Below are 21,009 nucleotides of genomic sequence, written 5' to 3'. Positions count from 1 at the left end.
AATCTTTAACAAAAAATATTTACTATGTTTTAATTTTATTCAGACAGTTGGTACAAATTGTAGCATCAAAAGATAAGATCAAGATCATAGTTCAGAGGTTATCGTACCCATGGTATATCTAGAGACGTGATGTCCGTGTTAGAATAAAGCAAGAGTCTAGATTCTAGACTTGCTTTATTCTTACACGGACATCACGTAACATCAAATAAGATGATAATGCCACAATTTTATACAACTTGTTTGTAACTCGATAAATCATTATTTTAGTATTCATGTATCAATGCAACTGATTAATCCTAATGATATGATTTTTGTTTGTTTTATTTTAAACAGTGCATGTGATTCTGCTTTAAATCATGAAATCATTTTCGGTGCCTCTCCGCTGTTCGTTAAATCTTGGATCCACCCCTGTGCGTGGAAGCACCTCTTACGGCTTAACCGACTTTCATGATTAAATTAATTATCATCACTTTCACGTGCCTTCCCTTTAACAAGGGAAAGTGGAATTATAATGATTAAAAATAATAATAACAATTGGCTTTTATATAGCGCGATATCAATCTTCGACTGCTCAAAGCGCTTCACAAAACATCTACAAACATGACTGGTTTTGGTACTTTGCCAAACGGGCAATTGTGATCCTCATAAACACAGTTTATTAATTTGCCATCTGGGAAAGAGTAATGACAACATAATGCTTGTTTAGGATATCTTTTGTCATAAATCATCTCGTTTCCCCTTTTTAATAAAAATGGGATACTACTGCGGCTATGGTGCATGTACAAATATCCAGCATTATTATTTTCATATAGCATAACTTATAAAGGCAAGTTTGTGAGTTAAGACGGGTACATTCTTCCTTGGCTATGTCAGCGCGTTTAAGCCCAATCCCAACATACAAGACCAATAGGCCCCGCAATAGCCCTATATACCATATTATTGTAAAATAATAAGGTTTTGATCATTCTGATCAGATCGTCATTTCTGTCAATAGAATCATTTTAATTTGCAACCGTGAATAAACCTTCGATAGACACGCAAAATGCATCAGTGCATTGTCTAGAACGACGCCGACATCGAATTAAGTTTTTTTTGTTGTCGATGCATATGTTATCCCTCCTTGTCACATCAGCAACCGATTCTTTCTTGACTCTCAAATAAATTCTTGGCCCATTGGTGAAAAAAAGCTATCGCGTTCGAATTATTGCTATCTTGAGAGTCGTATCGAAGTATCGTTCGCCGACCTTCGTGTGACGGATATCGAGGCATATTCGTCATGTGTCAGGTTTACCTAATATAGCAGCAAGTAAATAAGAAATTCAATTAGTGGCGTACTTGCAATTGGCTGCGGATATATTGTTCGATACAGTTCTCATTCATACTTATCATGTTTGGATATCAAGGCAATCATCATAAGTTATTTTCTCGATGCCTGTGTTCGCTTTGGCCACTCGAAGCCTCAGTTAGACGAGCTAAATCGTCATCATTAATCTCATCTATAGATACCTCTTCTTCTTCCTCTTCAACAATCTGCTCAACTTCATTGCCAGCCTCTTCCGTCGCTTCCATTTCAGTCGTTTCCTGGGCCGAAGCCTGTCCGACGTTGACCACGAATGCTGTTGGCGATGCGGCACTCGGCGACGACATCGCCTCGTCGTACGACGGCGGCGGTGCGAGATGCGCGTATGGTGGATAGTGCGTTTTGAGAGCGAACGGTCCGCGGTACGCGTAACTTTCCCTCATCGTACTGACCAGCGGCGTCGAAAGCGACGTCGATGCGACGTGCACGCTCCCTGTTGGTCGTGTTCTGTAGGCTCCGACTTGGTAGAAGTCGTGAGGGTCTGGTCTTGACGATTGTGACCCGTGATTTATGCTGTGCTGTGTACGGAGGAGTGAACAACGGTCGTTGCATTTCTTGAGGCATTTGTAAAACCATGCACAGCACGCGATTAGTCCCAGCACGGTGAAGATGGCTAGCATCCAGGGGAACAACTGAGAAAGATCGGCTGAAACATGAAAAACAGAAGAGATCAATCTATCAATATGTCTTGCAGTGAGAGAAATATGAGTGAAGTTTGAAGTCATACACAATCGCGTCGGTTGGGTGCCGACACTGGGGCAGCGGAGAAGTCTTGTTTGGATGAAAGAAAGATGAGATCAGAAGAAGATCGATAATGATAGACATTGAAGCTTCGAATGAGAAATCGGATAGGGGCATGCTGCATGAATTATTTTACTATAAAATACCCTGAAAGAATTCAAGCTCAAATTAGCACAATTACTAAGCCATTGATTTAACACAGGAAAATAATGAGTTAAACTAAAGATAAGTTAAGTTTTCTCTGGTAAATAGTTGTGTTTGACTGGGCATAGGTCCAATGTTAAAGTTGGCAGTGATGGATCCAGATGATGGAGCAGCACATAGGAAAGCTGTGCTTTTAACTTTGTTGGGCTTCTTTAGTACCAAACTTAAGTCGAGGGGTCTGATAAGTGATGACAAATTTTCTTTTCTTATTATTACTTTTGTTGTTTCTATCTTTTGTACGTGTATCGCGTCTTAAGCGACAAAAATTACCCAGTTTGCTACTTTTTCTCTCGTTAAACCATGGAATAAAAGGTCAATGTCTTTTGTCAATTATTAGTAGAACATCCATGGATAAACTAAGATGAAAACGAACGTATGATGTAGTATGGACGCAATGCGGTATGGACACATGCCAACAAATGATGACAAAAAATAAGAAAGGCTGGATATGGACAAGGGGTTTAGGCGTTACCCTAAGTTGAGAGGACAAGAGGTGAAAAATAATTGGCATTAATTCATCATGGGACTCAATATAAGTCATCGAATTTGTGGTCTAACTTTTAAACGATCCACTACACTGATTGAGTGCAAGAATAACATTACTTGAGTTAGTATGAGGGTAAGTTCCATTAAAATAGTCAACATTTTTTCTGGATCCATTCCGCCCCCCATTTTTGTCGGTCTTATACTTCACTTCAATCCCCCAAAACGAAATAAGATTCGTTATTACAGAGGTTCGATAGTCTGAAAATAGAGGCAAGAATTATAAGGTAAGGCAAGATTAAGTAAGGTTGTGGGCATTGTGGGGGGGGGGGGTCCCCCTATTTTTTCCAAACCGTGTACAAAAACGTTAAAAAAAATGGCCGTCTGCTTGTGATTTTTTGCATGGTCAAGCCGCCCCCTCTCCCTATCTCAAAACTGTTCCGTGGTCCCTGAGGTTAACTTTTCACTTTGGTTATTTTTCTTTCTAGGGAACCTTAGTTATACTTTCAGCCAAGCGAATCTTATTTCATTGCTGGTTTGACGAACTTTTAGAATATGCTGCAAATATTCGAACTGACAAAACCGTTTTTCATTTTCATATGCAGACTGAGTGTCTTGAAATAACGAACATTCAGAATAAGGAACATGACCCCAATCTAATCATGAAAATATTTATGTAAAAATACGCATTTCCTGAAAATATCTGCATTGCAGGGAATTCCTTGTGTGTTGTAAGTCGATGAAGTGTTTACGGGTGTTTACGGCGAGAGGTATATCTTGTCTTATAAAGAGAATGCAAATGCCGAAGATCTTTTCCCTTTAACTTGTACTTAACATGCTTATTGTGAGCAGCATTTACAACCTTGTAATTCCCTAACTGAGTCACCGGACGTAACTGATAGGAAATGGAATTCAACAAAGAATCTGATGAAAACATTGTGAAGATGACACGTGACTCATTCTCACTTTACAAAGATTAGAGTTAAAGAATTTTATTAACTAATTATATGTTCTCCATCACCGACATAGGACATTCTGATTTTTTAAAAATAAAAAACCCTCTCTAATTTACCAAACTAGCGAGAAGAGAGAAAGAAAATGGGAAGAACGAATATACATGACTACATAAATGAATAAATAAGAGAAGAAAGGGCAAAATAAAGATACAATGAAGGGGAAAATAAGGCAAAATGTGGAGGAAAAGCGAAAAATTTGAAACCTACCATGAAACATGACGGAGCCTTTAAAATTCACTCGTCCGAAGAGAGAAAACACACGCCCTCTCTCGATAAACTCTCTATAACGTCCTTTAATGCTGTCGAGATGAGACATAGTTTGGTGACGTCATAATTAAGAAGACAGCTTCGTCATTCTAGTCTAGAATGGATATACATGTACATCCTTTGTTGGCTGCTGTTGAGAAAAAGAATAAATGGGTAAAGTTGTACGTAATGAATCATGATGATAGATTGTTCCTAAATCATGATCTAAATTTAGCACATTAACTTCTTGCGTAGGAAGTTGGCTTGATGACGTTTTTTTTTCCAGTTCAGCCAAAGAAATTAACAGTCATAGCTATCTTTAAAGTATACAATATAATTATGATCTTACATGTAAAATATCATGAACCATTTCCTGTCGTTGCTTGGAGATACTCTGTTTTTTTCCTAACGAATATTCGTGTTCTGCATGAAGTTCACTTCCCCTATAGTCTACATGCACAGTCCCTCATTGGAACTTTGATCAACAAGTGAGTCTCTACGAAAAGACTAGCACATATATAACTTGCTGTTTCAGAGGGCCTTCAGCACACATGGCATTGTAGGCTGCACATTGAGACCCTTAACTCGAGTGAAGTGTTTGCACAGCAGACTACATTTCCCCCTAGTGTTGGAGGTGTTAGATGCAAGCATGTTCGTTTATATACTAGCAGGACTAGTATGTAGAATCTGCGCTAACTATTGCGGGATTCTTTTCTTATATAATAACAATGGTTAGTGGTAATGTAGACCTACACGACCTGCAGATAATCTGTCTTCTTTTTCATCTTTTCGTCCGCCCTCCCCCCTTTCATCTTCTTGTACAACTATCGGGAGAGCATTTCCCATGCCCACCCCATTCCGATAATGGAAGGGTCATTCATCAGTCTCACCCGTCTATTCATGTCCAGTTTCCGTTTATGAAATTATTTTCATGATTGCCTGACCTTTCGACAAACGGAAGGGCCTTGAAGGTATCCTATTCAGAGAGGATATTGTGTCCCGCGGAGCTGAAGTCTTGATGGATTATTCAAATACTTGTTTTTTAAGCATTATGGTCGTCATGACCGGCATAGATAGCTCCTTAAAGGCTCACCGAATCCATCTAACATCATCCTCCAACCATGCCAACACCCCCTCCAATATACGCATTCATACACACAATCCTCGCAAAACACTGTCTAGGTAGACCAAAATGTTGTTCCTAATTTAATTTAACATATATTACGGACTAGTTCCCCAAGTCTCTTATAAAGCACTAATTCATATAGCTGTATCTAAAAACTCAAGTCTACTTTGAATGACATCATCTCCTTTCAAACATTGACTTTTCTATTTTTAGTCCCTGCTTCCTTGCAAAGAACGTAACATTTTGATCATCTTTCGTTTTTATGCACTGACAAATCTTTTTGGGCAAGTGGCAACTACAGCATATTACCAAGCAGTGGCGTACCTAGGATCACAAATGAAGGATTTCGTACCAGGGAAAAAAATTGACAAGCAAAAAAAAAAGGTCTTCAAGCTCGTCGGGGGGGGGGGGCAGACTGCCCCCTGCCCCCGTAGGTACGCTAGTGTTACCAAGGGAAAAAGGGAAATAACTCACTTTCCACCTTTGTCATGTTTGTAATAAACAAGTCAGGAGAAAGGTAGGCGACTTGTAGGTTTTAGCTGAAGCCGCAACATAATTTTCAAGTGTTTTATGAAAAGGTAAGACTAGCAATCAAGTACATCTGCCTACGTCAGCATGGTCAGAGCATGTCGTGTTACTAAACTCCTTGGTCATTTATCTTTTTAAACAAAATGTTTGACCGATGACTGTGATGATGGTTGCAAAGAGAATGGGAGGGGGTAGGATGAAACGATCACATGTCTTCCTCTTGAAAGTAACTGCAGTGGCGGATCCAGAGGGGGGCGCCCCGGGCGCAAATGCACCTCTGTCATACTGTATTGCAATATGTAAATTCCGGAATTCCAGGGCGCGCAAGTCGATTGGTTGGAAAGTTGCACCACTTGTAATCGGGAGTTGCAGTGCAGTGACCAGTGTGAAGATGTTGGATTGGATATCATTTTTTCCCGAAATTTTGTGTTTTTTTGTAACATGCGTTTGTCCGTCTTTATGGCAAATACATGTAAATTGTAAGTAACAGATCGCGAGAGAAAGTGTCAACGATGCGAATGATAATGTCTATCCCCGAGATTATTCTTCACTCAAAGATGAAGCCCTATATCGGGCGCCACGTGCGCAGCATTATCATTCTGCCTTGGTCATGTACGTTTTCACTGAAATGTATAGGTCAGACATATTTGTATTTAATGTAAACTAACTTTTACACTTTCTGGTAGATTCAGAGGCATATTATCCAGGGCGCCCCAACTAAGTTTCGCCGAAGCAATCATTCCAACGAATTATCAAGGAGCAAAATTGTATATTCTCAATCACCAGTCGACCCCACTCCGCGTTTGCTGTGTATAGGCAGCTATATGTCAGCGTAAGGGGCGAAGATTTTATGTGACGGGGGGGGGGGGGGGGGAGAATAAAAATACTTTCGTGCTGGGGAAAAACGTCCCGAGGACACATTGTGTATTGTTAAAAAGTAGAAATTGTGACATTAACCCCCCCCCCCTTACCCCATTTTTAATGTTTGATAATCTATAGGTTTGCTGATTACAATATATCTTTAAAAAAAATTGCCAGCAAAATCGAAAAAAAAAATAGTTTTAAAAAGGTTGATTACCAGAAGATGATGTCGTTTTTTTGTAGTTTGTAACAATTTACTGCGCATTTTGGGGAAAAAAGAACCAAATTTTATGCATGTTGCCATACGACTAAACAATTCTCGTTTGAAACACACAATGTAAATACACAAATGACAATAAACAGAATGGATTATTCGGAACTTATCGATTACAAGTCTCAGTTTCGTATCATTTAAATTTGACGTTTCAATCACACGATGCAAGCAAGTGAAGAGCCTTTGCCAAATGTATGTTTTGAATGACCGCTTATACGGTGTGTGACTGGAAACCAGCTCCTAAATGAGTCAGTATGTGTCTTTTAAAGTTACAGTGATTTAAGTGTGCATTTTTCTTCTAAAGGTGCTCTCAAAATACGACTTTTGGACATGATTTTTTGAAAAAGTCCTTGCCGTGGGAGGGGGGTATCCCCCCTCCCACACCCTCCCCCGCTCGGTCGCTTCGCTCCCTCGCCGCTGGCGCCCCCCTATTTCAAAATCCTGGATCCGCCCCTGGTAAGCCTCTAGCAGTTGGTCAAAAACAGAAGTGTGTAAGTACATACATGCCAACAGAAGATGAAGAAAATATACGATATCTTTTTACATGGCAAGCATTTTATTTGCCGTATCCAAAAATGACATTTTAATTTACAAGTCTAGGTAAGTTATAATCAATCAAGAAGCTAAGAGGAAGTAAGTCATCGATCTTATCGCATAACTATGTTTGCATCTTACTTTGAAGGAGAAAATCGCCGTCATATTATGATGTCGCCTTCAATTTTATTAATAGCATACCTTAAATTTATGTATATTACGGGGTATTCTGGCATTCAACCCCAGAACTTATTTTTTTGTGAAAATTATTTTGCTTTTTTCGGTGCTGCTTTTCGCCCTTTATTTCCATTTATATCTTAAGTCATTTGCCGAACATAGCAGCCATATATACATGTCCAAATAAGAGGCATTGAATTAAATCGTAGAAATATAGAGCTGCAGACTTCGTCCAATTTAACAAAAATTATATCTAAGACTAAATCTATTTTTAAAATAATTTTTCTGGGGTAGGTTGACTTGACCTTTAGAGAGACCCACTCTGTCTCTTTGATGTATGCATGGACCAACTTAAAGAAATCATAACACAAATCAGAATATCATTGTACATAATTCTCTTATATATCCTTTTCTGGACAAAAATCTAGTCAACACCAATTTTCTACACTGATTTTTTACACAATATTTGGTTAAGACTGAACATCATTATATTGTGTAAATTTAACTTTTGTGCGCAAAGTTATGAATGATAATGTGATTTTTACTCAGCAGTTTACCCAACAAAGGTAAAGGTTAGATTTAAACAAATATTGGTTAAAATTTTGCCAAACTTTTTTTTTAGAATGCATTCCCATAGGAGACATTGAACCAAACTGGGACCTATTGATTGATTGATTTAGTTATTAATTAATTTATTTATTTATTCATTTATTTATTTATCTATTCATTTATTTATTTATTCATTCATTTATTTATTCATTCATTCATTCATTCATTCATTCATTCATTTAGTTTTATTTTGGCAGGGTAGCCCCATCAGTAATTAGAATACGGCCTTGCATAACATAGCATTACAAACATTTATATATACAAAATAAACAAAAGATAGTAATAGTAACATAAACAAAGTCAATTGCACCTCTGCCAGTCAAACTTATTAAGAAAATCATACATGACCAAAATTTTGAACAAACAAATCATTGCACCTAAGTATAGCGGAGGCTACAGCGGTTTGTATACAGGAAAACGGTATTAGCGGTTATTACTTGGTAATTTACAGTTAACTAAAGTCATTTCTTAGCTGTCATGTGAGCATGCTGAGTAGTATATGATACCTTTGACAAGGTAACACTGCCATAGCAACCCCACCCCTGTCTGGCCCACATGCTAATCAATAAGTAATGTACAATGTATGAATAGGAAAGTTGTCAATCCCTCTTGTTATCTCTCCTTATTTCTTTATAAAAAACTACTTATCTATTTTTACTCGTTTGATTACACAAAAATCATTTCATTTCAAAAGTTGGACCCCATCAAATCTTTGAAACAATGTATATTGAAATCAGTGTAAATATAAAGGCCTGCCATGCAACAAAGACACTTAAAGGTCAAGTCCACCTCAGAAAAATGTTGATTTGAATCAATAGAGAAAAATCAGACAAGCACAATGCTGAAAATTTCATCAAAATCGGATGTAAAATAGGAAAGTTATTACACTTCAAAGTTTCGCTTATTTTCAACAAAATAGTTATATGAACGAGCCAGTTAAATCCAAATGAGAGAGTCGATGATGTCACTCACTCACTATTTCTTTTGTTTTTTATTGTTTGAATTATACAATATGTCAATTTTTACCAATTTGGCGATTAGGACGTCCTTGCCTGAAGCACAAAATGTTAAAATAATGGAATTCCACGTGTTCAGGGAGGAATGAAACTTCATTTCACATGACAATGACGAGAAAATGAAATATTTCATATAATAAAATACAAAATAATAGTGAGTGAGTGATGTCATCAACTCTCTCATTTGGATGTAACTGGCTCGTTCATATAATTATTTTGTTGAAAATAAGCGAAATTTTAAAATGCCATAACTTTCTTATTTTACATCGATTTTGATGAAATTTTCAGTGTTATGCTTGTTGAATTTTTCTCCTTTTATTCAAATCAAGTTTTTGTTGGGGTGGACTTGTCCTTTAATAGAACTTGATTAAGTTTCCCGTCGAAAAAGTTTCTTGACAAAAAGACTCGTATCTTGTAATTCAATAAAATGATGTAATCTATAATCTTTATCATCTTCTATCGTCCTGATGAAGTATTATAGAGCGTAGAAACATCTTCCAAAGACTGAAATATGCTACAGATTTTTATTTATTATTAAATGCCCCTAAATAATTCATGCATTTAAATTTGAATGTGCTATTTAAGAGTGTCTAGATGAGAATGTCAATTCTTAGTAACGATATTTCTTGTCAGTATCAGCCATCTATCAGCATCCGATTACGTATATCAGCTGGGTAATAAGCTAACATTTCTTTTAGGAGACTAGACATGGCGCTTTGGGCAAAAAAATATGAAAACCAAAGAAATTGATAATTCTTATATAAAAATCGAATTTTGTGATAGAATTTGACATTTTTAAAAACAATTATACCGTATTCCTTTTTCATTTTTTTCTTCGTTTTCTCTTTTTTTCTAGGTCTTGAATTTTATTTCATTATTTCTTTATTTATTCAAATTTATTTGTTTATTCATCTTTTTTCATTCATGTATTTATTTATTCATCTATTTATTTATATATTCATTTATTCATTCATTCATGTATTTATTCATCTGATTAATTATTACTATTAGTTTTTTTTGGGGGTGGGGGCATGGCCCTAAGCCCATCATCTGTACGCCAGTGACATAAATAAATTTAAACTGTGATGATATCCGCAAACCGTATAGGAAACTGGAAATCTCAGGCCAAAATCGGATGATCCTCTTTGAATCCCAGTGAGTCCAGTTTAGCCCCTTGTGAGAGGGAAGCTACTTCCTTCAAAGCCCAACATTACATTCAGTTCAGTTCTCTCATAGACCTATAATATAATACATGGTTGTAACATGCCAATATGATGCTCCGTTCATATGTAAAACATTCTCATGATTTAGGCCTATTTCATCAGGAGAAGGTCATTTCGAGAAGACTGATACAAGGAAAACGGAGATCACTTCAGATTCAACTCAACTTCTAGAGGGGATTTTTATGTATTTAAATTAATCTCAATAATAGTATTTAATACGACCAGACATGATGGGCTTATAACTCATCTAAACAGGTGCAATGTTGAAGGCTATAATATATCTATAGTGCCATAGAAATATAACGCTTAATTATGATATATTGCAAGAGACAGAGCCCGCCCTGTAGCTTTGTACTGATGTATGAATATTGTATCCATTTCTTTTATTGAGTATAACTGCAATAACCTGAAACATTACAGGTATTCACATGTGTTCTATGGGTACGGCATGTGTTGTTAAGACGGATCTTTTTAATAACCGGAAATATGGCAAATTCATAAATGCAAGGAATGATCTGCAGGAGATATTTTATTAAATAAATCGTTACCATGGTTACATGTGCACTATTACTAATCGTTTGGCGACCCCCCCCCTTATTTGCGATACGTTGCTAAATGGTTTTAGATTATTATTTTTTTTTCTTTTTCATCAATACAAAAAGTTTTAAAGTTAAAGCACTGAAAAAAAATGCACCCGGCCTAGTTTGAAGCAAGTCGTGTCTGAGGGTATGATAATACTCTGATTATATAGAGATCATCATTATTGATAAGCTGTTGTAAGGATGCTTTAGGATATCATATATCGCTTATCAGACTATAATTCAATGTGATTTGATGTGTCTCGTCCTGTTAAGAAGTCTGCAAAGTGACATTGCGAGCCCCATGAAGATGTTATCGATTTCTTGTATTGTCTATTCCTCGTGAAGAATCCTAAGAATTGAAGTTATATTCTGCGGCAGTGTATCTCCATCTTTTTGTTAATCCATTCATAACAAGTTCAGTGTCGTCTTTAATTGTGTCTCGGAGAATTTCAAAGCAAACTGCGAGCAACGCCGTCTATGAAGCAAAAGCAAGATGTTATTTAGAAACGTCTAGTTAGGGTGTATTTACAAGAACTGGGAAGGTAACCCCATGTCGACAGTGGACTTTGCACTGATCTACATCCCCGATATGGTATCATTTAATCATCAATTAGATTTGATTAATTATAAATGAATACATTTTTATAGTAAAAATGTTTAGAAAATTAAAAGAATAGAAATTTCTACTCACCCAAATTGATGTATAAATCCTGTATAAGCCCAGCTCACTTGGACAACAATGTGAGCCAGAAACAAAAAGAACTGCTCCCACTTTCTGACGTCATTTTAATCAAAACATGCCGAAAGTTCAACTCCAAAAACGATATCGCAAACTCACGCAGACTATATCGAGTTACGAGCTCGCGTATTACCCCTAATGTAGTCGAAACGGCAATGAGCGAATAGGGGGCACCCCTTGTAAGTTGTCCTAGAATATGTCACAAAACGGGAGCGATATGGTTCAGGGAGCGTTTCATGGAAGCAATCCGTCATCGATTTTCACTGACTAACATGCTGTGAGCCAATCAGTGGGAAGGAATTCAGTAGCTTATGACGTCCGTCGATGAAAATCAGTGACAAATATTTTCATGAAAGACTCCCCTGATCGTACGGGGAGTTTGCCCGGTGACTCAGTCAGACGTTACACGGGAAGGGGGCAATTTTCGACGTGAAGGGTTTATGGATCTATGGCTTTAGGTAGCATAAACATTGATTAGCTGCAGCTCATGCTCAGGGCAGGGGTGTGTTCAGATCCCTAGGAGTGGCTTACAGCCAGATGGAATGGGTGGGGTGTACTAGGGCAGCGCCATGATGGGGGAAAGAGGGGGGGGGGGGCAAAGACAACCCAAGCATGCTAAAGTACGAAGCGATGTCTCATTTTCTCAATTGAATTATAGGTTTATATCATTCATTCAAGAATTACACAATCTTGAGTGTCCTTTCTGCTCTTCTTCCTTCTTTATCCTTTCTCTCTTCCCCTTTGAACTTTTTTAATTTATGACTTTTATGACTTAAAAAAAATTACATGAGGATTCGGCTGTCAGCCCCCCCTCCCTGTGGCGCCGCTCCCTCGAGGTGTACAAAACTTATCAGAATATGTCTTCTTACGTTTTATTATGGATTTATAGTCTATGAGACTTTTATTTCTGCAAGAAAAATTACCGTAAATAAATAAAATATTGTCTACGAAATAGTGCACAAGGCGCAGAAAAGTAACAAATAATAACAACGGCTTGACCGCATGCAGCCGTATTTCTCTACTCGTGCCATTCAAAGATTTCAATTCTTCGTACATCCATTTATACCTGGATGGAGAGTGGCAAGGGTCGCAACACTGACATGGGGGAGGGGGCACATCTGCCCCGTGCCCCCCCCCTTGAGAGAGATAGTCAACAATTTTAATGTAAATGCGCGTTTTTACATAAGTGTGCCCCCCTTTGAAAGTTACGGCATATATTTTGAATGAGGATATGTCTTCCAAACACAAGTTAGTTTTTTTAGCGGTAAAATTTTTCATAGAAGAAAAAACCCTTCAATTTTTGGTGAAAATCTTTTCTTTTTTAGCTTGTCAAATCCCCCCCTCTCTTCTTTGATCTAAAGTATGTCTCTTCTTTTTCTCTCCTCCTCTCTCCTCTTACATTCCATTTTTTTCTCTTCATGTTCATTTCATTTTCCTTCACCTTTCCCCATTCACATCTCATCCTCCCCTCTCCCTACCCCGCCCCTCTCAGTATGTAATATTCTTCATTTCCAAAACCCACAAGAACGCACTCCCAAATACAATGCAGTATTACGACGTCATATACTAACGCCATCTATCGACAATAAAGTGTCCCCCAAAGTCATAAACTGCGAATGAAAATCGGCCTATCTACCATAAGGATCATAATAGCTTCAGCCTAAATTACAATCTTGAATCATAAATAAATGGATGACATGAATAATTCACAGTTTGCATTTAAGAATTCTGCGCACCTGCAGTCTTGTCATGAATGTTCGGCGGCACTCAAAGCCATACGCAGAGTTTTTGCAGGGGGTCAATACAACGGAGCTTATACAGCTACAGCACTGTTAAATTTTCACTTGTGATATTGAAGGATTTGGTACGCGATTTATCGTGAATTTGAATATATATTAACTTATATTTGAATAGAAAAGAAGAGTGTAATAACTTTGATTGTGCATAACCCTTTAAGAATAATCTCCAACACAATATAAATACACGTTACTTGTGGAACCGCCCTCCTACTTACATTGGCTATGCTGCGGACTTACTTCCTTACATATGGCTTTGCCCATTTTTTAACATCACTTTCTGGCCTTCAGAATAAAAATCAGAACTGTCGAATTTGGCGTGCCAGTGAGCACAAAGCACATTCGTGCGCGAAGCGCGCCGCGAAAATAAATAAAATGCACATCGTTTCTTTCTCTATTTTCTCCCATTCCCCCCCCCCTTTTTTTGGGGGGGGGGTGTATCACCCTTCAATCACTTGTTTTTGTTCCAATTATATCCTTTTTGGTTCCTATCTTGAACTTGTTCTTTCTGTATTTTCCCCTTTCCTTTCTCTCTTCTTTGATTTGGATATTTTGGTCTTTATTTTGGGACATTCGTTATCCTAACACTTTCAATTCCCCCTTACTCCCCATCTCTCTCTTTCTCTTTCCCGCTATTTTCCTTTCTCTCTTTCTTTCTCATTCTCCGTCCCCCGGTCTCTATCTTTGGTTCTATCTCTCTCCCTGTCTCCCTGCCTCCCCCTCTCTCTCTCTTTGGTTATCTCGATTTTTTTAAAGCTGTTATCTCACGTAACCGCTGAAGTAGTCGTTAATGGACTCGTACATTGAGGTTTAAAGAGTCAAGAGTGCTCAAACGTTTCTCATTGGTCTTTATTCACCCGGGCGCGCAAGTGAATGAGTTCAAATGTGTCACGTGATCTGAGCTGAGTTTTGAGGAAGATGCCCTGTATTATAAAAGGGGTTTAAGTCATTGGATTAGAGAAGGGGGGGGGGCATGTCCAATAAAAAAAGAAAATAAAAGGATTAAAAGAAAACCAAAACTTCACAACTTTGTATTTTCACCACAAGTCATTTCTTGTCCCTTGTTTCTTTTTTTTATCTTCTAAGGCCGTATTACACTAGTATATAGTTTTAATCACACAATTAGTCTATATTTATATTTATTCGCACTTGCTCAATTTCCATTTTCAGTTTTGAATTGGGAAATAATTTGTAATGAAAGCTTTACATTATTTTCGAGTCTCTGGATGGCAGGAGTGACGCCACTGGAGGGGATGGTCGAAGGAGACCGCCCCTATGAATTTTTCAAGTCGAGAAAGGGGGTAAAGGGAGATCCTTTTGATAGACCGTTGTTGAGAGATAGAGAGAGATATATAGAGAGGGAGAGATGTATAGATAAATAGAGAGAGGAGGGGGGGGGGGGGTTACTAACATACACCCAACCTTACCCGTCGTTTCTCCGAGATATCTGGATGCGATGGTACTGCTGATGAGTGGCTTGATCGTGAAACATTTATCATTGACTGAATAGATCTTTTAGTAGAATCACTTCAAAAAATCTGAAAATCTCCCGTTTCATTTTGAGCGTTCCATTGTGCAGTTAATCGTTTATATTTCAACATTGCCATACACCTGAAAAGGAAGAAGTGTCATTCTTATGATGGACATTTTTTTACGTATTGAAGGGACTCTGCAATTAAAGGTAAAATTAAATGAAAAGAAACTTATTTAATGATGATTGGTTGATTATCATATTGATGGCTGAGCGATCATTCATTTCTTTGTTGGATTGAATTGATTGACTGATTGATTAACAAAATTGAACGAGTGAGTGAGTGATTTGAATAATTGATGGAATACTGTATTCGTTTATTTAATAAGTGAATGATTGTTTGGTTATTCTCATTAATGTCATTCGATTGGTTGATTGATTAACGTTATAATATGCATGACAAGTGATATTTATTCAGTGCCAAATGAATCGCGTGATCGACACGGCACTCGAGTTATATCGGAGCGAAACTCCTTGCAAATTTGCAAAGTTCATTTGTATAAAGATGGATATTACCCAACTATATATATAAGATTCGTAGATCAACACCTGTACAAAATGCATGATGTTGATGCCCTAGTTCAGACGTAATAGGGACGTTACGTTACAGGAACATTGTTGAGAACGTAGAATTCAGTAAAGAGAGCATAATGTAATGTACATGTACAACGAAAAAGATTCCCGCGCGCAAGTAAGACGATGGATTTTGGACGTTTAGGTAGGCCTGCATTGCATTTCTCTTTCTTTTCCTTCAACGGAATAACTATACATGTAGGCCTATTTTTAGTGGTATCTATAAGGTTTATCAACGTTGTATTGTTTTGTTCCCGTCCTTGTTAATTAGTATCTGATAGGGACTTTTCGCTCAGTGTCGTATGGATGATTCAAGAACTTATTAAATGTATTGTCAACTGCTCGTACACTGTAAGAACTGCGGTGTTAAAACTGACACCAATTGGTGTTAACAGAGCACCACACCCTGAGGTGTTAAAATTACATCCTAGAGATTAAACATAACACCAAAGAGTGTAAATGTAACAACAAAAGGTATTGTAATAACACCTATAGGTGTAAAACTAACACCACCAATTTAACACCGGTGTAAAATAACTGGTGTGGTCCTCTATGTACACCGGTTAACACCACAGTTTTTGCTGTGTAATGACAAAGACCAACAACGACGAAGTCTTTGTCATGCTTGTGAAGGCGTTACGAGGAATCTGCTCTTCGAAGAACCTCCTGTCCGTAGTTGTGAAATGCTAGTGAGTTCAAGAGAGAGCTCAAAAGTCCCTTTGAACATGTTGAAATTACAAAGAGAGACGTCTGATGACGGCGTGATATATGCGCTATACCGTCCTGGACGGAATATGATCATTAACATGAATAAAAGAAACTCAACCCTTCACGTTTTCTTGATCGTGATGCTTCCATGTTCAACCACTGATAATCAAGATTCGGCTAAAGATATTGTATGGGACTTGCTGCTTCTATTAGTCACCCTATGATATCAGCAACATGGATGGTCGTATTCCCCAGATCGCTTCCCAAGTCAGATTGCCGCTACGTAATCATGATTATTTTCCCCTTCTGAAATTCGAGAATGCTAGAAACGTTAACCTTTGACATATATTTCACGTTCTTCCGTGCTGGAAGTTCTGTATTAAGGATGAGATTTCTTTGATTCCACATTCTCAAAGGTTTATGCCATGCTTCCAGCATTTTTTTTTAAACGGGAGTGGGGGTCGCGGGCTCTGATATCCCACCCTTAAAATAATCTAGGCCCATTTCTAATCTCACTCTAAGATCACAGGAAGAAAGTATTCATGAAACAATACCTTCGATCCTTTAGATATCGTCTGGTAGCCCCCCCCCCCCTCCCCTTTGCCGGCGAACGTGTTAAAATGACTTCCTAGGATGAACCGAAGAACACCTCAATAAACATGAAGGTCCTTCTTCCTCTGAACCCGCTTCATTATACATTCACCAAATCTTCGTCTTTTTCCCCCAAGTCCATCAGGAGCAATTGTCTAGGTATCCTTTCTCAAGTTTTGCTCAAATACATCCAACCCCTTTAGCATCGATAAATATGCCGAGAAGGTCGTACTAGATACAAGAATCGCAGCATCTCGAGAGCCTGATACTATCCAGAGGTTTTTTACCCGGAACCTTGTATTGTGGTGTGGCTGTTTAAGAAGAAAAATTAGCATCGTAGATGTCCAAATCTGCAAGCAATTTCGCACTTCCGTCCTTACTTTTTTCCCTTCTCACCAGTGCTATTTATCTGTGATGTGTTTTTTCCCTCTTTTATTAGACTATAAAGATATAGATCTGAAAAAATAGCAGTGATGTTTTTAAAACCATTTTAAGTCAACAAACATATACCTTGAGGAGACTCGAAGATCCAGGAGAGATGCGATGGCCGGGGGGGGGGGTGTTCTTTTAAATCTGAAATACTTGTAGAATGTAAGGTTTGGACTGAGATATCCTTAGCAGTTCATTAACATTGTCGTTCGTCATACTATAATAATAATATGTCAATTTATATCAAATCGATAATTAATTTCACGAAAAGCAATTCAGTACCAATATTATATGAATGCAGGAATCCATTGAACTATTATTTTGTTCGGGAAATGATCACCAAGGGAGGAACCAGGGTTTTCGGTGGGGAGGGGTGGGGTGGTCGGAGGGAGAACGAACGGATGGGACAGTGAACTTGAAGAAGCGGGATTATAACACGAAGGAAATGGAAATTTCAAGCGCATTTTGCTTACGATAGCTACACCCCTGCATTTTATTCTTACAGGTCTATAACTGCTTGTATCACTGTTTTCTGTTGCCATTACTGCAGGGGTCGTAGAACTAGTGGGGGGGGGGGATTTCAGCCCCACCTGTAAAAAAAATGTAAAAACGTGTAAAAATCATATTTTTGATTTTATGCAAGCCATGTTCATGCAGCCATTGGGTCCCTTCATAATTTTTTCACAGCCCCTGTGTTGTATGATAACTACATGTATACTATCACTGTAAATTTGTATTTCTTGCACAAAAAATACGGAATATGGAAAGCTAGTATGAAAATCGTGACCCACGAAAGAGAGAGAGAGAGAGAAGGGGGGGGGGGTACAGAAATGTGAAGTAGGGGAGGGGCCAAGAACGTGCAGAATTATGAGACTCGTCCAAGAACAGTTATACACTTTTCATACGTAGCACTTGTCTTTCTCCAAGAAGAATGTGTTTGTGGATAAAAAATAAATAATGATCATGTTTATGATTTTTTAATAGGCCTTACGATATTCATGGTGAATGAAATTTAAAGACCAACTCTACACAAGGTTATTATCATTATGACTATCACTTTCTTCATTGAAGGTCTATATAAATTTATTACATTATCATGTCATTTTAATACTCGAACTTGCCACTTAAACTTCACGAAGGATGATACTTGATACGGCTAAAAAATCTCATATCGCCCTCTCGATATCGATACCTAGACAAGCAGACGATAATGAAGAGCTCAATAATATTTACTATGTCACCAACAGAGTATTCATTATGACGTAATGAACCCTCAAACTATGTCTACTTCAAGCACAGCAAACAAGTTTCCGATGATTAATGTTTAGATTGGTGATGCTTATTTGCAGAATATAGCGAGGGATTGCGACACGATGACCCCTGTCAATATCGAATGAATTTTCATTTTACCAAATATGTCTCAAAAGTTTCACCCCAAAAAGGTAAATACGCAAAATGGTTCTGATAATATTTGACTAGATTACCGCACCCCTGTGCTTCTAGGCACCATTACTTGTTCAGTAAAAGCTCCGGCTACATTGCAAAGAAGAAGATAGTTAAAATGAGTAGTGTCTAGTTGTATCGACTGTGTGCTTGCAGCTAACATGGCTATATGATCATGATGATAATAGTAGTAATAATATGGACCATTTATACAGCGTAGCTACTATTTTAATATTACTGCACTTAACAATTGGCATCATAATTATTATTACCCCGGCTGTAGCCGAGCCGCCATACAGGCGCTCAGGCATTCGAGGAATTTCTTCCTTCCGGGTACCCATTCACCTCATCTGGGTTGAGTGCAGCACAATGTGAGTAAATTTCTTGCTGAAGGAAAACAGACCATGGCTTGGTATCGAACCCACGTCCCTCAGATTGAAAGACTAGATTCATAAACACTAGACCACGAGGCCCCCACAATATATTCTCGTCATCAAAGTACTATTTACTATTTTTTTATTTACATGCGACGAAAAATAGAGCACAAAGTGACTAAAACGTTGCATCCAGCTTATATCTTTATTAAGTCATATCAACAAGTTTGTTTTAATATCTCATTCAGACAATTACTTCTGCTTCTGATCTTCAGATGCATGAGTTTGCGTTTGGGGCTTCCAACTGTTAGATAGGTTTTAAAGTATGCATTCTCAATTCCATAAACTTCCATAAGCATTACTTTCGTATTGCATATATGCGCTTAAATAAATGTTGCATAATTATCATTATGATATATCATTCTTACAAAAATCTTATATCCTATTCTTCTTCTCTATAAGAGAATGTTCATAAACTTTGCCCCACCAAACAAGAAATTGTCCCTTTATTTGACGGAAATATGACGGAAACATATGATCAGGATAAGGGTAAAATTCGATGTTCTACACGAGTTGAGTCGTTCAACTAGATTGTAAACCTTTTGGGACCGTATCATGAGGATACGACAAAGGGGGTTTTCATGAACAATTTTTGTTAGTGAATTTCACCATCATTATTAAAAGCTACTGAAACTTATGCATCTGATTGGCTAAGAACAAATTAGTGTGTTGAGTCACTAAAAAGGACAATTCGTGAAACACACCCCAACTTAAGATCTCAAACAAACAACGATTCTAATCTCTCCAAAACAAGGTTCCATGCGAGCAAAGTATACCTCGCAAGGTTCACCTCACATACGATGGAATCACTCTACGGCGGAATCACTTTTCAACAATCTCTGAACACGGTGAAGACTCTCGATTGATTCTCTCTCTCAGGTATACATATTAATGAGCAGACAACGATTGCGAGAGTTTCTTTCGTAATTGACATTTTGTTCTTCACGCTTGTTTGGCTCCGATACTTAAACCAAGACAGGCAGAAAGAAGAGACAGACTCGACATCTTCTTTGCACCTTTCGTTTGTCTTTTCAACAGTTTGTTGTCTAATTCTTCAACCCACACAATTTTGCCTTCCTCCAAAAATTTTGAACATTTTGTTTTCTTTCATGTAACATATCTATTTCAGTTCAGTTCGATTTAGTCATATCGTTGCTCTCGCACATTGTGGTTGTATCATTCATTCAAAATTCTAATTTCATTCAATTCAATATGATTTGATTTCATTTCGGTGTAAATAATTTATCCTTTTCTCATTATAACATTTTCGTTTAGTCTGATGTCATTCAAGGATTCCCATTTCAAATAATTTCAAGTCTTTAATCATTTTTTTCTTCACTTCATTTGACTTTTCTTTTCATTCATCCCCATGTCACGACATGGCATTCAAGGGGGGGGGGGCGGTTTTTCATTTCAACTCAATTACATAAATACCGTTAAAATGAACAACATGTATAGAACGAAGTTCATAATATGTTACTGTTAAGACAAACAATTGATTTCGTAGTTTAAATTCAGAAATATTCAGTTAAGGAGCATGATTTATCAAATAATTTTGTTTGCAATTCAATATTCCGATAGCATTTTCATTTATTTATATTTACCATGTTTACAGATTCAGCAATATCTAAAGTCATGTGTTTGTTATCGGGCGTTCCCCAGCCTAACGCAGTCACTTTCCTCGGATCATAATATGAAATTGTTATATCATAATATTGAGCAATTAAAAGATCAAAGAGCTTTAAGGATAAAACGGATGACTAAAATATGGATTTACCGAAGTGTC

At 37.6% G+C, this 21,009-nt stretch overlaps 1 protein-coding gene across 2 annotated transcripts; it reads right to left on the bottom strand.

Moving 5' to 3' along the window:
• Positions 1-826: 826 nt before the first annotated feature.
• LOC121431226 lies at positions 827-11,909 on the bottom strand. Of its 2 annotated transcripts, none has more exons than XM_041628737.1 (3): positions 11,671-11,909; positions 4,012-4,201; positions 827-2,006 (listed from the first exon to the last, which is right to left on the bottom strand). In XM_041628737.1, exons 2-3 carry the CDS (start codon positions 4,118-4,120, stop codon positions 1,411-1,413), a joined length of 705 nt encoding a protein of 234 aa, XP_041484671.1. In that variant the 5' UTR covers positions 4,121-4,201; positions 11,671-11,909; the 3' UTR covers positions 827-1,410. The 2 variants fall into 2 exon arrangements, with proteins under 2 accessions (XP_041484671.1, XP_041484672.1); XM_041628738.1 differs by having other exon boundaries at positions 4,012-4,198.
• Positions 11,910-21,009: the final 9,100 nt, after the last annotated feature.

Source organism: Lytechinus variegatus, chromosome 17 (genome assembly GCF_018143015.1).
Source record: "Lytechinus variegatus isolate NC3 chromosome 17, Lvar_3.0, whole genome shotgun sequence".
Classification (NCBI taxonomy): Eukaryota; Metazoa; Echinodermata; class Echinoidea; order Temnopleuroida; family Toxopneustidae; genus Lytechinus; species Lytechinus variegatus.
Note: the sequence above shows the minus strand (reverse complement) of the source record. Positions and strands in the feature narration are given on the sequence as shown.